This window comes from Oreochromis niloticus, linkage group LG3 (assembly GCF_001858045.2).
Source record: "Oreochromis niloticus isolate F11D_XX linkage group LG3, O_niloticus_UMD_NMBU, whole genome shotgun sequence".
Taxonomy (NCBI): Eukaryota; Metazoa; Chordata; class Actinopteri; order Cichliformes; family Cichlidae; genus Oreochromis; species Oreochromis niloticus.
Genome location: NC_031967.2, coordinates 28,199,566 through 28,218,005, shown reverse-complemented (window position 1 = coordinate 28,218,005; position 18,440 = coordinate 28,199,566). Strand labels below are relative to the sequence as shown.

At 39.4% G+C, this 18,440-nt stretch overlaps 1 protein-coding gene across 5 annotated transcripts; it reads right to left on the bottom strand.

Annotated features, from left to right (window-relative positions):
• Positions 1-5,541: 5,541 nt before the first annotated feature.
• On the bottom strand, positions 5,542-18,437 carry LOC102079978 (nucleolar and coiled-body phosphoprotein 1). Of its 5 annotated transcripts, none has more exons than XM_005459247.4 (31): positions 18,317-18,430; positions 17,830-17,921; positions 17,183-17,398; positions 16,357-16,577; positions 15,928-16,006; positions 15,762-15,844; positions 15,568-15,663; positions 15,385-15,481; positions 15,192-15,268; positions 14,983-15,066; positions 14,065-14,160; positions 13,886-13,982; positions 13,742-13,797; positions 13,562-13,618; positions 13,091-13,166; positions 12,935-13,014; positions 12,767-12,862; positions 12,598-12,694; positions 12,423-12,496; positions 12,224-12,313; positions 12,042-12,122; positions 11,579-11,746; positions 11,283-11,364; positions 10,957-10,997; positions 10,771-10,857; positions 9,866-9,961; positions 9,106-9,193; positions 8,970-9,013; positions 8,669-8,812; positions 7,332-7,424; positions 5,542-6,574 (listed from the first exon to the last, which is right to left on the bottom strand). In XM_005459247.4, the coding sequence occupies exons 3-31, from the start codon at positions 17,382-17,384 to the stop codon at positions 6,566-6,568; spliced, it is 2,691 nt and encodes an 896-aa protein (XP_005459304.1). In that variant the 5' UTR covers positions 17,385-17,398; positions 17,830-17,921; positions 18,317-18,430; the 3' UTR covers positions 5,542-6,565. The 5 variants fall into 5 exon arrangements, with proteins under 5 accessions (XP_005459304.1, XP_005459307.1, XP_005459306.1 ...); XM_005459250.4 differs by having other exon boundaries at positions 8,714-8,812; XM_005459249.4 differs by having other exon boundaries at positions 15,762-15,841.
• Positions 18,438-18,440: the final 3 nt, after the last annotated feature.

Below are 18,440 nucleotides of genomic sequence, written 5' to 3'. Positions count from 1 at the left end.
AATGTAATGATTTTAATGAAGGAGGACTGACACAGAATAGAAATTAAATGTTTCCTCTTTTAAGTGCTTTTATGCTCCAGTATTAAAAAGACCAGAAGATGGACTTCAGGCCTTTGTGGCTCACCTCCAAGTCTGGGTTTTTGTTTGACTCATCAATGGCCTTTTTGAGCACATCAATTTCTCTCTGAAGCTTCTGGAGGAGATCCTGAGTGTCCCTTTTGACTTTCCGTCTCCTAGAGTGTCCACAAGAGAGCTTATTTTATTAAAATGTATTGCACCATAGCAACACAAAGGATCTCCATGGTGCTGTTAAGCTGTTCCTCACTGATGAACAGAGACTAACTGCGACATAATCTCACAGGACCAACCTTTCCTCCAGAGGCTGAAGGGCTTTCTGCCGAGCATCCTCCACGACTTTTATTATGTCTGAGAAGAAATTGTTGACTTCCAGCCACTCTGCGTCCAAACTAGCCTGAAAGCCGTCAAAGAGAGTGGAGGGTTTAGAGCAAAGATATTAAAGCAAACAAAAAAACAAAACAAAAAAATCAAACATATGTTACAGTCTTTACCTTGCAGTCTGTTACTGATGATCTGACTTCTGCCATCTTGTGCTCTCTGATATGAATTTGTTGCTGTAAATGAGCTTTCAGTTTTTCTTGTTTAGCCTTGAAAGAGGACAAAGGACACGTATAATATTTACAAGTTATAATTAGATTAAAAAAAAGAGTTGACTGTTATGCTGAGATTTGCTGGCACGAGAGTTTTGTGTTTTTCAGGTTTGCGGGCATTTAAACGAGTTGATAGCACACATAAAGCATGTCACTGGACACTGCTAATGTTAATGTAATGGTGGATAAACAATCCAATTATTAATCAACCTGGAGAACTGATTAATAGTGGGCTGGAAAATGAATTCTCATAAACAGCAGTTCCTCTAGTGGCCACTGGAGGATGGCTCCGAAAGTGATTCAGTCCCAAAAGACAGACTATAGTGTCAAAATGCCCAGCTAAACAGGATTAAAAGACATGTTTAAAATCACGTACAAAACTACAATAGTTGCCCCCTTCATAACAGTTTTACTGTCAACAAATTGGCTATATGATCTATCTATGTGGATATTAATAAAGGCCTAAAGTTAGGGGTGTGGTGGCTTTGACTGAGCTGTATGCAAACACAGAGCTTTCTGTTTAAGACTGATTGCTGCTTGCTGAGCTGTGAGCTGTGCCAACTATAAGCTACAACAAGAGCAAAAGAGCGCAAGGGTCAACTTTGACCTTACGCTCAAACAAAGGAGGTCACGGTAAAATGCTTAGTCATCCTAGGTGCTCATGTCCTCCAAGGTCTATTGTAGTGAAGTTTTGTTCACCAAAATGAAGTCGGCTTGAGCTGTTATTGGTATCAACCATCACACAAAATTTGAAAATGATATCTTGAAAACCAACATCTTGCCAAGAAACAGACAGACAGGCAGACAAACAAACAAATGGAACTCGTTACATTCTCTTTACCTTCGGAGGAAGAATGAAACTAATGTTTATATAGTTTTACTTTGAAGTCAGCAATGAATCTGTTGAACGATGCAGCCAAAAGGCCTGTTAAAGTCTTAGCAAATGAGCAAAATGATGTCTTTGGCCACCTTGTGCTCTTTATGAGGAGCTTTATTTTGGCTTGATAATGTGTACTTCAGTATGGGTCCATTTTACATGTATCTGAATGGTCATCCTTAAGAAATATGCAGTACCTGCTGTCCACCAATAGAAAAGTCCAGAACTCGGCGAGCTCTGGAAGCTTCAACTTCAGTAGTTAGACGAGAGCGCTGTGGAGTCTCAAAGACTGTAGAGAAAGAAGACAGTCACGATTCACTGTTCTGTGCCTGCTATCAGTTATAAACGGTTAAAGTGTGATGTTGGGGCCGCTATAGTGCTAAAATACAGAAAATGCTGAAATACATAAGATAAGATAAGATAACCTTTATTAGTCCCACATGTGGGAAATTTGTTTTGTCACAGCAGGAAGTGGACAGTGCAAAAGTTATGAAGCAAAACTGTCACTGTAAACTGGGATGATAACCGAAGTTTTAGTGAGGATATTTTTCCTGGTCCTACATCATCACAAACACTGTACAATCAGTGCACTCACCAGAACTCTCTAAGTCATCCACAAAAGGCTCTTTTATTTTGATTTGAGGTTCATTGTAGCTCAGTTCATGAGAGAACCTGGATTGTTCACTTTGAGGGATCCTCATTCCCTTTGGCGTGCATCCCATCTTTCCCTGGTGAACTCTCAAGCCGTGGTAAGTTGTATATTTGGTCCAACCGCAGTGGCAAACCTGAACGTTCATGTCGGATAAGTTGGGTGTCTGCAACAGAATATTGTCAACATATTTGTCAGTGAAGCAAAAATGAGCAGTGTGTGACTTAATGATGTGGTTCGTGTCTAATTTAGTTCAACAACATCCGTAACTCTGTGTCTATCTTTACCTAAATTTCACCACACCTCTGCACTCCTCTGGGAAGCAGTTTGTCTTTCAGCTGTTTGCTTATTATGGTTTCATTTCATTTTTTATAGGCAGGCGATCAATAAAACTTAAATTAAGAGCTTTATCATTTTTTATTTATTTTTAGTGACCATATCAGTTATTGTATAGACCGCATACTTGCTGTGTTTAAAACCTTCACAAAAGTAAGTGTTCTTCCAAAAGAGTTGAAGTGTCGTGCTTTTCTTTACATTAGGAACCGAACTCAGAAGGTGATACTAATGGTACAGTAGTTTAATAAGGGTTTCAGGTTACATACTCTTTACCTTCAGAGGAAGAATGACACTAATGTTTATGTAGTTTTACTTTAAAGTCAGGATTGAATCTGTTGAACAATGCAGCCAAAAGGCCTGTAAATTCTTAGCAAATGAGCAAAATGATGTCTTTGGCCACCTTGTGCTCTTTATGAGGAGCTTTATTTTGGCTTGATAATGTGTACTTCTGTGTAAGTCCATTTTACATGTATCTGAATGGTCACCCTTAAGAAATATGCAGTACCTGCTGTCCACCAATAGAAAAGTCCAGAACTTGACGAGCTCTGGAATCTTCAACTTCAGTAGTTAGACGAGAGCGCTGTGGAGTCTCAAAGACTGTAGAGAAAGAAGACAGTCACTGAAAACTGGGATGATAACAGAAGTTTTAGTGAGGATATTTTTCCTGGTCCTACATCAGCACAAACACTGTACAATCGGTGCACTCACCAGAACTCTTGAAGTGATCCTCAAAAGGCTCTTCTATTTTGATTTGAGGTTCATTGTAGCTCGGTTTATGTGAAAACCTTGGTTGTTCACTTTGAGGGATCCTCATTCCCTTTGGCGTGCATCCCTTCATTCCCTGGTGAACTCTCAAGCCATGGTAAGTTGTGCGTTTGGTCCAACCGCAGTGGCAAACCTGAACGTTCATGTTGGATAAGTTGGGTGTCTGTAAAAAAAAAATATTGTCAACTTATTTGTGAATAAGGCAAAAATGAGCAGTGTGTGACTTAAAGATGTCTAATTTACTTTAACATCCTTAACTCTGTCTATCTTTCCCTAAATTTCACCGCACCTCTGCACTCATCTGGTAAGCAGTTTGTCTTTCATCTGTTTGATTATTACTGCTTCTTTTCATTTTTATAGCCAGGTGATCAATAAAACTAAAAGTGAGAATTTATCATTTTTATCTATTTATTTTTTTTGTGACCATAGTAGTCGTGGTATAGACCGCATACTGGCTGTGTTTAAAACTTTGAGAATAGTAAGTGTTGTTCCAAATTATTTGAAGTGTTGGGCTTTTCTTAACATTACAAACCAAACTCAGAAAGTGATACTACTTGTACAGCAGTTTAATGGGTTTAATAAGGGTTTCAGGTTAAAAATAGCTTTTTCGGTGCAATGCTGTCATAGTTATTGACACTGATGTCCTTATATCAGAAATACATATCCATATGAGATAAATGAGATATTTATTTATTTCTCTAGCCAAATGAAACAGGAAGTTAAAGTCAGAGTTCTGTCTCAGTAAGATTACATTTTGACAGGTCAGCATCTCAGTGAGACCAAAGTTACTTTTTCAAGAGTGACCTGGGCTTAAGATTAAACAGCGTGCAACACAATTGACCTAACATGTCTGTGTACTGTGGGAGGAAATACCCACGCAGGTACAGGGAGAACATGCAAACTCCACACTGTCCCCAGCCTGAATTTAAACCTAAGACCCTTATACAGTGCGACAAAAGTACTATTCACCAATTCGTATGTAACAGTCACTGTGGTTTCTAATCCTGATCAACTTGGTGTAGGACAAAACATCTGTGTCTGTGTGGTTATAGTGTACATAATATTTAGTCAGATATAAATGTAGAAAAATATGGGTCGTGTACATAACACAGGTAATTAGTAATTAGTTTTATTGATGCAAACAAGAATAAAACATTTGTTTTATGGTTATATCATGTCTCTTTTTATAAACCCATACATAAAGTGTGACCACGCATGGTCAAACACTGAAATGTTTGACCATGCGTGAGGAAGGAGGAAGTGACATTTTCCTTTGCACGGCACAAACACTCACACCCTGACATCTACTCTGGACTAGAAGGAGTTAAAATGACTCTCCGAGAGTAGTATTTGTATTTCAGGTTGGATTTGTTTATTCCTGCCATAGAAAGAAAAGCAGCCTAGTGGGGAAAAAAAAGTAGTTTGAGCACACACCCCGCAACCTGCGGTTTACTCTTGTAACAGCTTCCTTATCTTCAAACGATCGACGTGTAATTAACTGGAGTTGTGTTGCATAAGTTTGTGTCTATATAATGTTGTGTGCTGCACAATCTACAAACTACCAGTTAACGATCAACTTTTTAGATTCCAATTCACACACAAGATGACTTCACAGCATCTACACAAAATAAAATACATATAATTTATATATAAGATTATACAAAGTCGTACTATTTTAATATTATCTGATTCTCCTTCACTCATGTAGGCACGAGAGTGAGTGTTAGTGAGACTGTCAGGTTATTTAGTCATGAAGCTTTTCAAAAAGTTCAGAGTAACACCAAAGTGCTGAGCAGCCTACCTGCTCCTTCGTATCTCGCAATGTCTCGATCCTCGGCTGTGCGATCTGCTGCTTTCTCCACACTTTGCTCTCTGGTGTAGTTTCAGTTTCGTCTTTTCCATATTAATCCCGAAACCAGCCCTTTAAATTCAACTGTAAAGAGTTGCGACACGTCACTACGAAATACTCGCTTACTGGAAACGTCATGGAAAAGAAACAAATAAACAAACGTCATGAGGAAAAAAGGAAAAAAAGAAAGAATAACGAGAGAAAACAAATACAAACACAGCTGAAATCTTCCTGTTCCTGATATTTTTAATATTTTTAACTGACATTTTTTTTTTAATTATAACAGTATCGTAGCTTACATTACAGCAGGAGCACAACACAAATTAAAACAAGCCGATAGAAGCCGTTTAATTTGTAAGACAGACAGTCAAAGTGAAGTCATATTTAATTTAATTAGTTTTTTTTTTTTATGCCGACTAACGTTTTTTTTTTCGTGGTAAGTAAAAGTGGATTGTTTTTTACCAATATTATAATCCCCCAAAAAATCAAAGTTTAAAACTGACGGGACGCCTGATGCGATCTTTTTCATGACATCAGTTAAATCAGTTAAAACGATTAAGTGGGTATTTAATGTATTTGATACTTTTAGACAGTAAATTAGATGCTAAAATCTTTTTTTAGACTTAGTGTAAAGGAGGATGTGGGGCGCAAAAGACACTCCTCATTTAGCACGCAGGGCTGTTTTTCATGCTTTTCATGCTGAACACTAATAAAAGTGTAGTAGCTGCACTCTGTAATTGTCATATCCTCCTCACTGGATGATAAGGAAGAGATAGGTGAGTTTATTTATTTTCCATTTCCAGCATGAAACAATAGCAACATCTAGGCTTATACATGACAGCAGACTGGGACTGAATGATTTACTATTAACACCTGGGCAGAACCCGCGCATATGCTACCAAACATGGCACTTAAAGAAAAAATATAATAGTAACAACTGCACATATACACAAACCAGTTCACAAAGACTACCACACCCATGCATAGTTGCTGACGGTTAGCAGTGGCAACACCTTCTTTAACATGCAAACTGAAATAGGGGTTAAGTTCCCCAGTAAACAAACACTCTGTGGTTCGTAGAATGACACAAAACCTTCCTTGTAATCCACAAAAACGCCAACGTTTGTGAGGTTTTCCTTTTGGCAGAGGAAGCAGGTGGTTCTGTGAGGACTGTACAGTCTTTGTCATTTTTGTGTGATCACCCAGGAATCATTTTGGGGGTTTTGTGAGAGGTTCTCCTTATGCCTTGGCTGGCTTTTATTACACCCAGATGCTCGTGTTGATAACCTCCACCTCCCAGTAAGACTTCCCAAGGATCCGGCTGCTGAGCCCAAGGACATTGCTGAATGACGTCTAAGCCTCTGGAGCTTTCTTTTTCTCTTCTCTGGCTCTCACTTGCTTCCCTGTGCCCGGATCCAGCCTTATATCCACTACAGTTACAACAAAAACAACACATCTGTAAATATAACAATGCCAGGAAACAGGAATCACACCTGCTATAAATACATATGAGACATGATCAAACTGTTTTTACTTTTTTTGGGGTCCCCCCATCCAGGCCAGTAGGGGGTACCCAAAGGGCTGACAAATTTTAAACTACATCAGTAGTAATGTGAAAAGTTTACAGCGACAGTAGGTGAGACCTGACCTCCCTTAGGGGGACCAACCTGTCTCCACTCATGCTTGTTGCAAGTGGCACACATAATTCTGTTTAAACAAACTCCATGACAACAATGACACAAACAAATAAATGTAAACGAAGAGGATTCATCCTTCCGGGAATAATAAGAAAGAAGGGAAAAGAGGATGAGGGAAACAAAGCAACACAGTAGTGATGGGGCAAAAGCTTTACTTTGGAGTTGCAGTCACAGCACTGCTTGTTAAAAGCTATGATAATAATTCATGGTCTTCAGCTACCTACTTGTTAGCTTTCACAGCTAAAAAGAACCAAAACACTTAGTTACCTTGCTGCTAACACAAACCACAACTGCTCCTTCACATTAAAAGCATCAGAAACTGTTAAAAAGGATTTTATTTTGAAACAATAAGTCATGTTTGAGACTTGAGTTTCCACGTTTCCAACAAATCAGCTGCTAATTGAGCACTGGCTGCAGTTCTAAAACTCAGGACTAAAAGCTTGAGGAAAAATCTGAAACAGAGATTGAAAAAATGAAATGTGTGCTGTACCTTTGAGTGGTTTCGATCCTTCGTGTCTGTGTCTTTCTCTTTTTGATGATCTTTAGTTTCCCTGGCTGAAAGCTTCTGGATAAGCAGCTTCACCTGAAAGATAGTAGGCACTCAAGTATTCATCGAATTACCAACTAACCATGGACTTTGTGGTAGAGGTGGGCGGATCCAGCTAAATATCGATGGTATCGATACCAACGGTGGTATTGGTATCGGATCAATACTTGTGTGATAGGATTGTTACTTTGTTTCTATTCTCTAAGTTCAGAGTGTAGCCTAATTAATAGCGTTGAATTATTTTTTTTCTTGGAAATGAAAAAAACCCCTCAAACATGCAGTGTGAAACATGTCTGAACCTTTTTGTGTTGACTACACATCTATTTTATTGTTAGCTTACAGCACATTTAAACAACAGAAGTCGACCCAAAGTTCTTTAGAGACAGACACGTTTATGGGTCCATGTCTCCAAAATAATCCAGTTTCAGAACACAAAAGGTGTGTTTTGTTTTGTTAACTCATTATTGTACAAAATGAAAAATCACAATGATTTAGTGTCCAGTAAAATCTGTTCACAATGTTTCAATTAGTGATGATTAAGCTCATAAATCATGAGACACTGCTATCTCCTACATAAGCTGCCTTCATAAGTTGAAAGCATCAGTATTGGCAGTACTAGTATTGTATTGGATCAATACCAAAATTTGTGGTATTACAAAGCACTACTTTCTGATTGGTTTCCAAATGTAGTCCCAAACATGTTGTGGTCTTATAGAATTGGGGAGTTGGAAGAGCTACAATAAAAGTCTAGTTCACTTTCTAGCAGCTGCTTAACAGACAGTCATTTTGGTGTTTTGATTTAAAAAAGTCAAAGTCAGCAGTAAAGATGATAAAACACCGTCTTCTTTCGCACTTGTGCCACATCAGATCTGCCAAAGGAGAACATGAAAGCTTCACACAGGAAGTTTATTAAAACTGGAAAACATGTGCAAACCCCGGCACAGTTGTGCTATCTCAACATGACTTTCAGCTCTTTTTTTAAACTTCTTGGTCAGATTGTGGTGAAGTCAGCCGTGTATCCCAGCATTTTGCTTCCTACTTTAATAGTAAACGCTTTCCCTTCCTTGTTTCCTGGCTTTCTGACCTCAGTGCAAAAACGATAGAGGAAACAGAATTTGTTAAAAACTAAGAATCACCCTCTTTGGTGGTTGCATAACCCAAAAACGGAATATATGTTTCTGTTTTCACTCATACCAAGAATATCATCAGAAGAAAAACCAACACTTCCTGATTTAGCAGCATTTCCTGCTTCACACCTCTACACCCTCTACAGCACATACCACATTATGCTCTCTGCTTTCTAAACGAGATTGATTGTGGTTTACGCCGTTTGCAGGTTTCTGTTCTTCTCTCCGTTTCTCTTTTAGTCCGATTGTTTTCTCCTGTGTTGTGTTGGCTGAAAACATCCGGGCCAGATCCTTCACCTAAAACGCAGCAAGCAATAAAAACTGAAAACAATCAAGCAAAGAAAACAGATAAAACCTCTCCTGAAGTAAAGAAACATTGAGGTGCAGCAACTGCAGTAAAACAGGCTGTAAGGCTGAACGAGTGTCAGACGTTTTGGTGCACAGGAAGTCGTACCTTTAAACCAGAGGAGAAATCTGAGAGTGGTGCATTTTCACATGCTGTAGAAAAAGATGATAGTAACCGTCAGCCATGTTTTTTTTATTGTATTTTTCTCAATTTTACATATAAACATTCTCATATTGTGACATACATAATTTGGGATCCTTCTCCGCTGTTAGTGATGCTTTCGCTGCTGCAGAATTGATTTTGATGGGATCGCTTTTTGAATCTGTCACCATCTGTCAGAAAAGGTGGATAATAGTTTATAATACATGGAAAATTTCAATGCAGCTCCCTGTATTTGTCTCCTGTGATATATTGCAAACATATATGATATATGTTTGCTTCATGATGGATTCATCTAGCTCATGGTTTTCTGTAAAACATGCTCGCAGAGGTGCACGGCTCTGGCTCGACTGCAGGAGGAGGAGTGGCACGGTGTGGTGCAGAGAGTAGGTGGAGTATTTGGCACACTGGCTGTGCATTCCCTAATTAACCTATGCTTATTAGGCAGTTTGCCCAGACCTGGAGATGGACACATGCCCACACAGAGGTCCTGTAGCTGATCTGCATACCTGACAGTGAGAAGCCAGAGCTACTGCTGTAAGAGAGAGAGAGAGAGCGCCCTGAGGCCAGGCGCATTGAGGGTGACGACTCTATCCTGTTATAAATGTGTGTGTTCTGTAAATAAAGAGTGCGTGCCTGATGATGCTGCATCGACACGGACACAAAGTCTTGAACTACAGAAAGAAAGACAACGAACTCCAACATAAAATCTTTAAATGTCACATTTTGCTCAACCAGCAGCTTGGAGCTAAAACAGGATCCACTCATGAGTTATTCAGGTACTTCAGGCTAAGAGCTAAATGACTTTTCCGCTGATTGATGAAAGGCAACAGAAGCACTCGCACCTGTGTGGGTTTCTGCTCCTCTCCATGCTCCTCCTTTGCTTTGGCTGCTGTTTCCTGGGCAGAAATAGTTGAAAACCTTTGAGCCAGCAGTTTCACCTGAAAGATATTGAACATATTAGAAAGCCGTGATTTATTAAATTGTGTTTGGGGTGGGGGGGAGACATCGCAGACATGACTAAAGATTCAATATTTTGTGTGTTTTAGCCTTCAGGCTAGAACACAGGTGTTATGGTCCGTTATCATGATCGTGTCCCATGTTTTACATATTTGGCTCTTCCCATTAACGTATGTGTGTGGGTTCGTGTTGACTGTTGAGACAGGTGGAGATTGCTGATTGGCTGCTTTGAGTGTGTATTGGATGACTGGATGGACAGCAACCTCTCAACCTCCAGCTGGCAGCCAGCAGAGAGCCAGCTGTTTACTGGGATCTTAGAGTGTGAAGCCTGAGCTGCAGGGAGGAATTGATTTGTGAGAGCTGAGAGAGCATTCTGAAATCGTTGTGAGCTGAGAGCATTTTGTAAATAATGAATTGTAAATAATTAAATTGCTGTACATATTGAGCACCTCGAAGCCGTTCAACAGGAATGAGAGACCCTTTTTATTTGCTGGTTTTTCCCCAGTTGGGAACCGAGGTTAAAGGACTGTCAGCAGGACTCTTTGGGTGTAAATTGTAAAAAATAAATTACAGAAAAGGTTCTGGTATCAGAATTCACAGACCTGTCCTGTAGTTATAAAATAAAAAGTTAAAAATATATGACCTCCTTCACGTTTTCCAAAAACATCCAGTGGGCCAGATTGAAGTCTTTGCCAGGCCCATACAAGCCCCTGGGCCTTATGTTTGACAGCGCTGTTCTAGGTTATCCCTAACTTGGGGATGTAGTACAGGATTTAGGAGGGTGTGCTACCTGAGACGGTTTTTGGTTGGCTCCGTGTTTCTCCTTTGTTGAAATCAGCGTTTCCTTGGCTGAAAACATGCGGGCGAGTTCCTTCACCTGAAAAAACACCCATAGCGAAAACCAAACTCAAACATTCCCATCAGAACGCTCTGCAGTGTCACAACTGTGAGGTGAGAGATATGCAAGACTCTGTACCTTCACACCAGTGGAGAGCTCAGCCTCTGCAGCGTGATCCACTGCAAACACAAACACAACAGCTAGATCATTGAGCATGAATGCATTACCCTGAAATCATAGAGGGGCACCTCAGTGTCAACTACATGTATGTTTAATTTTGTGTAATAAACTAGGATATTTATAATTAGAGCTATTTTGTTATGTTTTGCAACTTTGTTATATATTGTGATATTTCTTTTAGTTGAGTTAGTTACTCTTACTGTCTTGGGGCACATCATTTCCTGTGGGATTAATAAAGTATTCTGATTCTGAATCTTTATCGACTGAACCATACGATCACATACACTGTGTTGGATTGTCCTTCGGTGAGACGTCCGCTGCTGCAGGACTTGTTTGTGTGTTTGCACTCGTTACATTTGGGACGCTCTGTCAAAAAACAAGAGGATCGCTGTTAAAATTTGAGATATTTCAGAGTACAAACTTTATCTCAAACATTTGTAAGATGTTTTCAATGCTTCAATGCTCAACAATGCTTAAAAAGTCTTTGATTGAAAGTTCTAATGTAGCTAAATTAAAATGGCATTTAGATTAATTCTGATCAGGTGCCGTTGGTGACTACATGCTACAGCTTCCTGTTTACCTCTGGTCTGCAGGCTCTGACTTCACAGTTCTTCCCCTCTGTCATCTGAATTTTTGGCTGTAATTCAGCTTTAAATCTCTCCAGCCTTTCCTTGAATAAAGCCGAATTCTTCTTCTTCGGCGGGACCGGAGGTTTAGCTGTCGGGTGGCATCTGGCTGATTTGCTCACCTGGAGGTTAAAAATTGATTACATTTGCCGTAACTTTCAAAACAACCAGAAATGAACTGAATGAATAAAATAATGTTTCTAGTATATGTCACAAGAGACTCAACTTTATAAAAGAAAGGACTACTCTGGCTTAAAAACATGCATAAAGCTCATTCATTACTTAAAGGGGGATCTACTTTTTTTGTTACAGTGGTGGATCTTCATTGTAGATACGGTCGAATTTTCTGGCAATTATATCATATTTCAGGCTTTAAGGGGTTAAAGGTCATCCGTCTAATGTGTTAAATTGCAGTACCTGTGAAAATGTTTGATTCTGCGTGTGATTTTCCTCAGCTTGGCCTGCTGGTGCTGGGTTTGTGGTTGCTGGACTCATCACCTGAAAGATGTTATGCACTGTAATGCAAATGTTGACTGCTAATGACTAAAATTTGACTAAATGCCTGAACAAAGGTCGGCCTCGTACAGTCTATTCAGTACCTGTCTCTGATCATTCGTCTCTTTCTTTTCTATCAGCTCTGCTGTTTCCGGTTCTCGAGTACTTGGAGGTTCTCTGACAGATCTTCTAACCTGAAACATTTTTAGAGACACACATCTTATTCTTGTTTTTCAAAACACTGCTTCATGACACCAAACTCTGGTAGTTTATGACACAAGCTGGAAATTCACGGGACTCTACCTTCAAACCCGTGGAGAATTCCTGCTGCTGGTCACTGGTGGCTCTTTGGAAAGATGGTTGTGAGGTTGCGGGTGCTGTGATGAAAAAATGAGGATTGCTTTATTATTTTTTTCCCCAGACAGATTTTTAAAAATAATTTGTCTTGAATAAAGTTTATTTCTTTAGTCACACATACGTGATTTTGGCTTCTCCTTGATTTTGACTGCTATTGTTGCATAGTCTGCAGATGGGTCAATGTTTAGATATCCTGTCACTGCATTACTGTCTACTGCCTAAGAGACACAAAAAGTTTCTTAAACTGAAGAAACATAATGTAAAACCTAAAGTCTAAAACAGTGACATACATGTGATAATGGTTGTTGCTTTATTTTTTCCTCCTTAGATTGGATTACATTTCCTGGGCATGATGGTGCCGAAGGCTCCCTGGCAGGTGCAGTCACCTGTAAAATATGGATTCCATTTACATGCTGCTGTTTACTCACTTTAAAGTACTATGAATGGAGCCATTGTACCTGTGGAAGGCTGGAGAACTCGTAAAGCTGATGGTCTGATTTTGAGTTATTGGCTCTTTGGGTGGAGCGTTGTGCAGAAACTGCAGTAAAAAGATCATAGTTCCAGCTTTCGCCTCTATTCAAAGTCATACTCTTAGATCGTAGCTCTGTACACACCTGAGTCATATTCATCCTCTCTGAACGTTGCTGCAGAGCTGTTACTGCTGCTTGTCTTTGCTGGTCCTGGTGAGTTCTGTCAGGTTAAAGGGAAACTAGTTGAAAACTAGTTGCCATTATTGAAGACTTTTTACTGTAGAATGAATGAAAGAACAACTGAATTCTGCACAGTGAAGAAAGTTTAAAGCCACGCTAACTGCTCAGTGATGCTCTCAAAGAGTAGACTAAGATGCATGCTAATTATGATGAGCATGATGCCAGCTTGGCTAACATTTGCTGCTTAGCATTAAAGACAAAGTACACGAGGTTGATGTGAGTAGTTGGTTTGGTGTTGGGGATGCGGTTGCTGGACGGTCCCTGATCAAACTCTTCCTGAGGGATGTTCCACAGTCAGTAATTGTACTATAGATGTGAGATGCTAATGATTAAATACTAAAACGAAGGTTCTACTTCAAGCAGCCCGTCTGGTACCTGTGTTTGGTTCTTCCTCTCTTGATTTTTGAGCATCACTGCTGCTTCCAGGGGAACCTGAAACATAGAAAAGAAACACAGCTTCTTCCTCTTTTTCAAAACACAGCACTACATGATACCAAACTCTGCTGTTTGAGCGCACAAGCTGGAACATTTTTAGAGAAAATCACAGTACTCTACCTCCTGCTGCCGAACGCTGGTGGCTCTTTGGAAAGATGGTTGTGGGGTTGCAAGTGCTATGATAAAAAGGAGGTTTTTTTCAGACAGGTTTAAAAAAAAATGTTCTTTTGTATAAATTTTGTTCATTTCTTTGTTTATACATACGTGATTTGGGCTCCTCCTTGATTTTGGTTGCTGTTGTTGGATAGTCTGCAGAGCAGTCAATGCTAAGATATCCTGCCAGTTCACTACTGTCTTCTGTCTAAGAGAGACAAAAAGTTACTTAAACTGGAAAAAACAAAATACAATAAACGTAAAATCTAAAAAAAAAAAAAGTGAGGTACCTGTGGAAATGTTTGCTGCTTCACTTTTTTCTTCTTAGGCCTGACTATGTTTCCTGGGTGTGGTGGTGCTGAAGGCTCCCTGGCAGGTCTGTTCACCTGAAAAATATTGATTCCACTTACATATTTAATCACTTTAAAGTTATTTGAGCAGATATTTCCATCCTGAATCTAAGGCTACGTCCACACGTACACGGGTATTTTTGAAAACGGAGATTTTCCGTTTTCGTTTTAAAAAATAATCCCGTCCACACGTAAACACAGAAATGAAGGAAACGCTGCTAGGAACATGCCAAAGCAACAGGTGGCGATATATTCCTAACCGTGTAGAAATGTTGGCCAATCAGAAGTCTAGAAGCCTCGGTAGGAAATAGTAAACAAAGATGGGGCATAGAAACAGAACCGAGTCGTATGTGTGGAGGGACAGTAACTATGTGTGTATATGTAAGCGTTTAAACACTGCAGAGAGTACAATTAACAGTAACAGTATTGTAGAAATTCATTTCACCGAAACAATAACGTGGCGCTTAGTGTGACGTCAAAAAAGGCGCACACCTTTGACGCTGCGTTTTCTCCGTTTTTCTTGTCCACACGTAAATGCAAAAACGGAGTTTTCGAAAATATCCACCCTGGCAGGCGTTTTTAGAAATCTCCGTTTTCAGTGACTGAAAACGCCGTTTACGTGTGGACGAAAGGTGCAAACGCATAAAAAAATTTGCGTTTTCAAAAATACCCGGGTACGTGTGGACGTAGCATCAATAGCAAAATACAATTTAAAAAAAAGTCAATGCTAAATCTTAAACTGTATTACCTGTTTTTCCCATTGTTTTACCGTAGATGGGACTGATTATGTGGTTCTTTAAAGAAGTCAAGGATAACTAAAACACAAAAGGTATACACTTCAAACAGTCTGTTTTGTACCTGTGTTTGCTCCCTGCTGTCTTTTTTCACAGGCAGCACTGCTTGTTCCCGTGGTGGAGGAGTTGGAGGTACAGATCTTTGTATCTGAAATACAGAAAACAGCAACACTTGAATTCCAGTGATATTGTACTTTAAAAGAAAGTGTCAGCAGTAAGCTTTGGTGGTTTATGTCACATGCTTAAGCATTATTTAGCAAAAAACCACAGTACCTCCACACCAGGGGAGAACTCCTGTGGCAGGCGACGGCTGGCTCTTTGGAAAGATGACTGTGGAGTTGTGCGAAGTGCTGTAATTAAAAGCAGATTTTTTTTTTATCACACTTTTTTAATCTATTCTTCATGATTTGAAAAAACTTGTCTTGAATAAACTGTAACTCTTGATTCTTTGTTTGTTTGTACTTACGTGATTTGGGCTCCTGCTTGATTTTGGTTGCTGTTGTTGCATAGTCTCTATAGAGGTCAACACTCAGGTATTCTGCCATCGTGCTGCTGTTTTCTATCTAAAAGATAGAAAACAGTTCTTCTTTTAAACTTTCTTTTAAAGTTTAAAAGAAAAATAACTTAACTTGTAAAAACTAAAAGGTACCTGTGATAATGTTTTCTGCTTTACTTTCTTCTCCTTGGGCCTGACTACATTTCCTGGGTATGATGGTGCTGAAGGCTCCCTGGCAGGTCTGCTCACCTGAAAAATATTGATTACATTTATACGTTACTGTTTACTCACTTTAAAATTGGATGACTATTAACTCTAACTATTATTATTAACAATAACTGTAGTACCTGTGGAAGGGTGGAGTGTTCCTGCAGCTGGTGGTGTGACTTTCTGGATCTTTGGGAGTAGTGCTGTGTATATGCAGAAGCTGCTGTAAATAAGAACGCAGCTCAACTTTAGCTTCCACATTTTGTTGTATGTCATGTCTTTACTGAATTCTAAGTGCGTACATACTCAGTTTGTATTCTTCCTTGAATATGGCCGTTGCTCCAGAGTTGGCATAGCCGTACATGCTTGGTGACTCTGGAAAATTCTGTCAGGTTGATGGATAAAGTTGAGAAAAAGTTGATATGTAATGAAAACACTAACATGGAAGTTTTTGTGCAGTGAATAAAAGTAACACAGACAGCTAGGAGCATTTAGAGGGATCTGCAAGTTACTACACTTTCAGTGACCTTGATTATCAAAATGTTGGGGTCGTCTGTTCACCACGTGATTTAACTAAACATCAAGCAACTAAAGTCATTAAGTCATCCCCTACTTTTATAAATTATTTTTTGGTGATTTTTCATTCTGAAAAAAAAAAAAAGAAGCTGATTGTGGTGGACAAAGCTTAAAATGCTTCCTGTCACTCATTTATTGGCCTAAAAAGCAAATTCATACCTCCTCCTTTACAGTCGCCTTCTTAGCTGGTTTCCAGTATTCCGTGTCCTCCTCCCACTGATTTTTCCAGTTGTACTGCTCTTTTTTGGGGATCCTCACTCCCTTTGGTGTGCATCCCATCTTCCCCTGGTGAATTCTTAAACCCTGGTAAGTCGTAAGTTTGTTCCATCCGCAGTGACAAACCTGAAGGCTCACGTTTGAATATTCTGTTGTTTCTGTTTCTGTCACATAATTCAAGAGTCAAATGTCGGAAGATTTTAAATTGTTTTAAGCAAAGATAAAAATTTATAGCAATGAAAATGAATTTTTTAAACTAAAATGGTTCGCTTTAATCTGCTGATATGGGAGCCCGTTCTCACACCCGAGGCGTAATATACTGATGATTTGTCACGTCCCACGGCATTCCTGAGGAACGCGAAAGGTGACCTTCCACGTTTTTATGGTAGGTGCCGGGTTATGGAGGAAATCCAGGAGAATGACGCTCCTGCGGTAATAGACGTTTCAACCATGTACTCCAGCCCTAACCCTAACCTTAACCACGACTTTAATGATGTTAGATAGTGTTAGATAGTAAAATAAATGTACATGTGTAGATTCATTCCAAACAGTTCTCATGTTTCCTCATTTTTCTCATAATATAGGGATGTGTTGGGTGCCCGGAAGCGTGATATACCGACGATTTGTCACCTAGCATAAAATGTTACGCTTTGCGAGTGAGAACATGTTGGATCAGGTCTTTTCCTATTGGGGTGTTTTTATCAGTTTGAAAGAAAAATTAGAATCTTGAACTCACACAACATAATATTTAAAAAACAAACAAACCTACCAATCTTGAAAGAGGCGCGGACATCTACCCTGAGGTCCATTTGAGTTTTTGTGTGACCCACATAGCTCTGTGTGTAATGCTGTGGAGGGTCTGAAACCCTCACACCCTTCGGGGTGCATCCCATCTTCCCCTGGTGAGTTCTCAGGCCCTGGTAAGTTGTCACTTTGGACCATCCACAGGAGTGACAAACCTGGAGCTCCATTTCTGCTTGCGTGTCTGCATTATACACACAACAAAAGGCACACAGAGGATGCTGTGTGAGTTCCTTTTTGCTCTAGAAATAACTGTGCTGACTGCACCGAGTGATTCATAAAACACTATCAAGAACGTAAACTTTCTATGAGGGTTATTACAGTGTTCAAGTCACCTCAAATGTGAGCACAGTTATTCTAACTTCTGAGTTTCCTAGTGTTGTACACACAAAAACCATGAAGTGTTCTTTTTTTTCTACTTCAAAATGTGCATTAACATCTGGATCATCACATAAACGTTTAAAAAAATCCAAGCTACAACAGCTGCAGCGGCTCAGGTAGCGAAAGTGACAAGCTTCCTTTTATCCACAGCTGCTGCAGCTCCATCTCTTCTACTGTAAGTCATCACTTCCCTAATATTAGAAAACTAAATTTTTAATTGCTAATATTATTTACCTAACTGGCTTGTGTTGGTTGCAGACCTACTGCATTAAAAGCAGCAGGCTGGCATCAAAAGGCAGCCACTGGGTCGTCTTCCAGGTAGCTGTCTGATGATAGACAACAGGAAAGCATCATAAAACATCAGTTTCATATACTTCCCTTTTCAATTTTGAGGTGACTACAGCTAGACCTCTATGTGGGTGTTCTCAAACACCTACTTATAGATTAAATCTCATAGTTTAAATAAACTAACTAATAATAATAATAATAATAATGATAATAATAAAGTAGTCAATTCTAGTGTTTTTTAATTGATTACAATTCCTGGAGTACGTTAGATATCCATTTGTAGCATCACACCGAAATAAGCTGTGACTTGATGATGTATAGGCTCCTCATTATTTAGGGCACCGTGCATTTCTGATTTTGCTCTCCTCTGTTTTCTGTCGTAACAAACAATAGCAAAGATCAGCTGGATAAATCTGCTCTCTGTGTTACTTACAATAATATCAGGGCGATGGATGCATGTGGTGCCTCTATTGCGCACTCTTCTCTTCCTTTGTCTACCGTTACCTCTGTGCTGACATGATGTTTGGTACGCTTTGTTTTGTGCTTTCACTTTCGTT

Bases quoted from the DNA above. Each gene is read 5' to 3' on its own strand.
- LOC102079978 (XM_005459248.4), bottom strand. From the start codon at position 17,384: ATGGAGCTCCAGGTTTGTCACTCCTGTGGATGGTCCAAAGTGACAACT. The intron at 13,798-13,885 runs GTATGTATAAAC...TTTTTATCATAG, and splicing joins CAAGGAGGAGCCCAAATCAC to CACTTGCAACCCCACAACCA. The intron at 13,015-13,090 runs GTGTGTACAGAG...TTTTTACTGCAG, and splicing joins AGAGGATGAATATGACTCAG to TTTCTGCACAACGCTCCACC.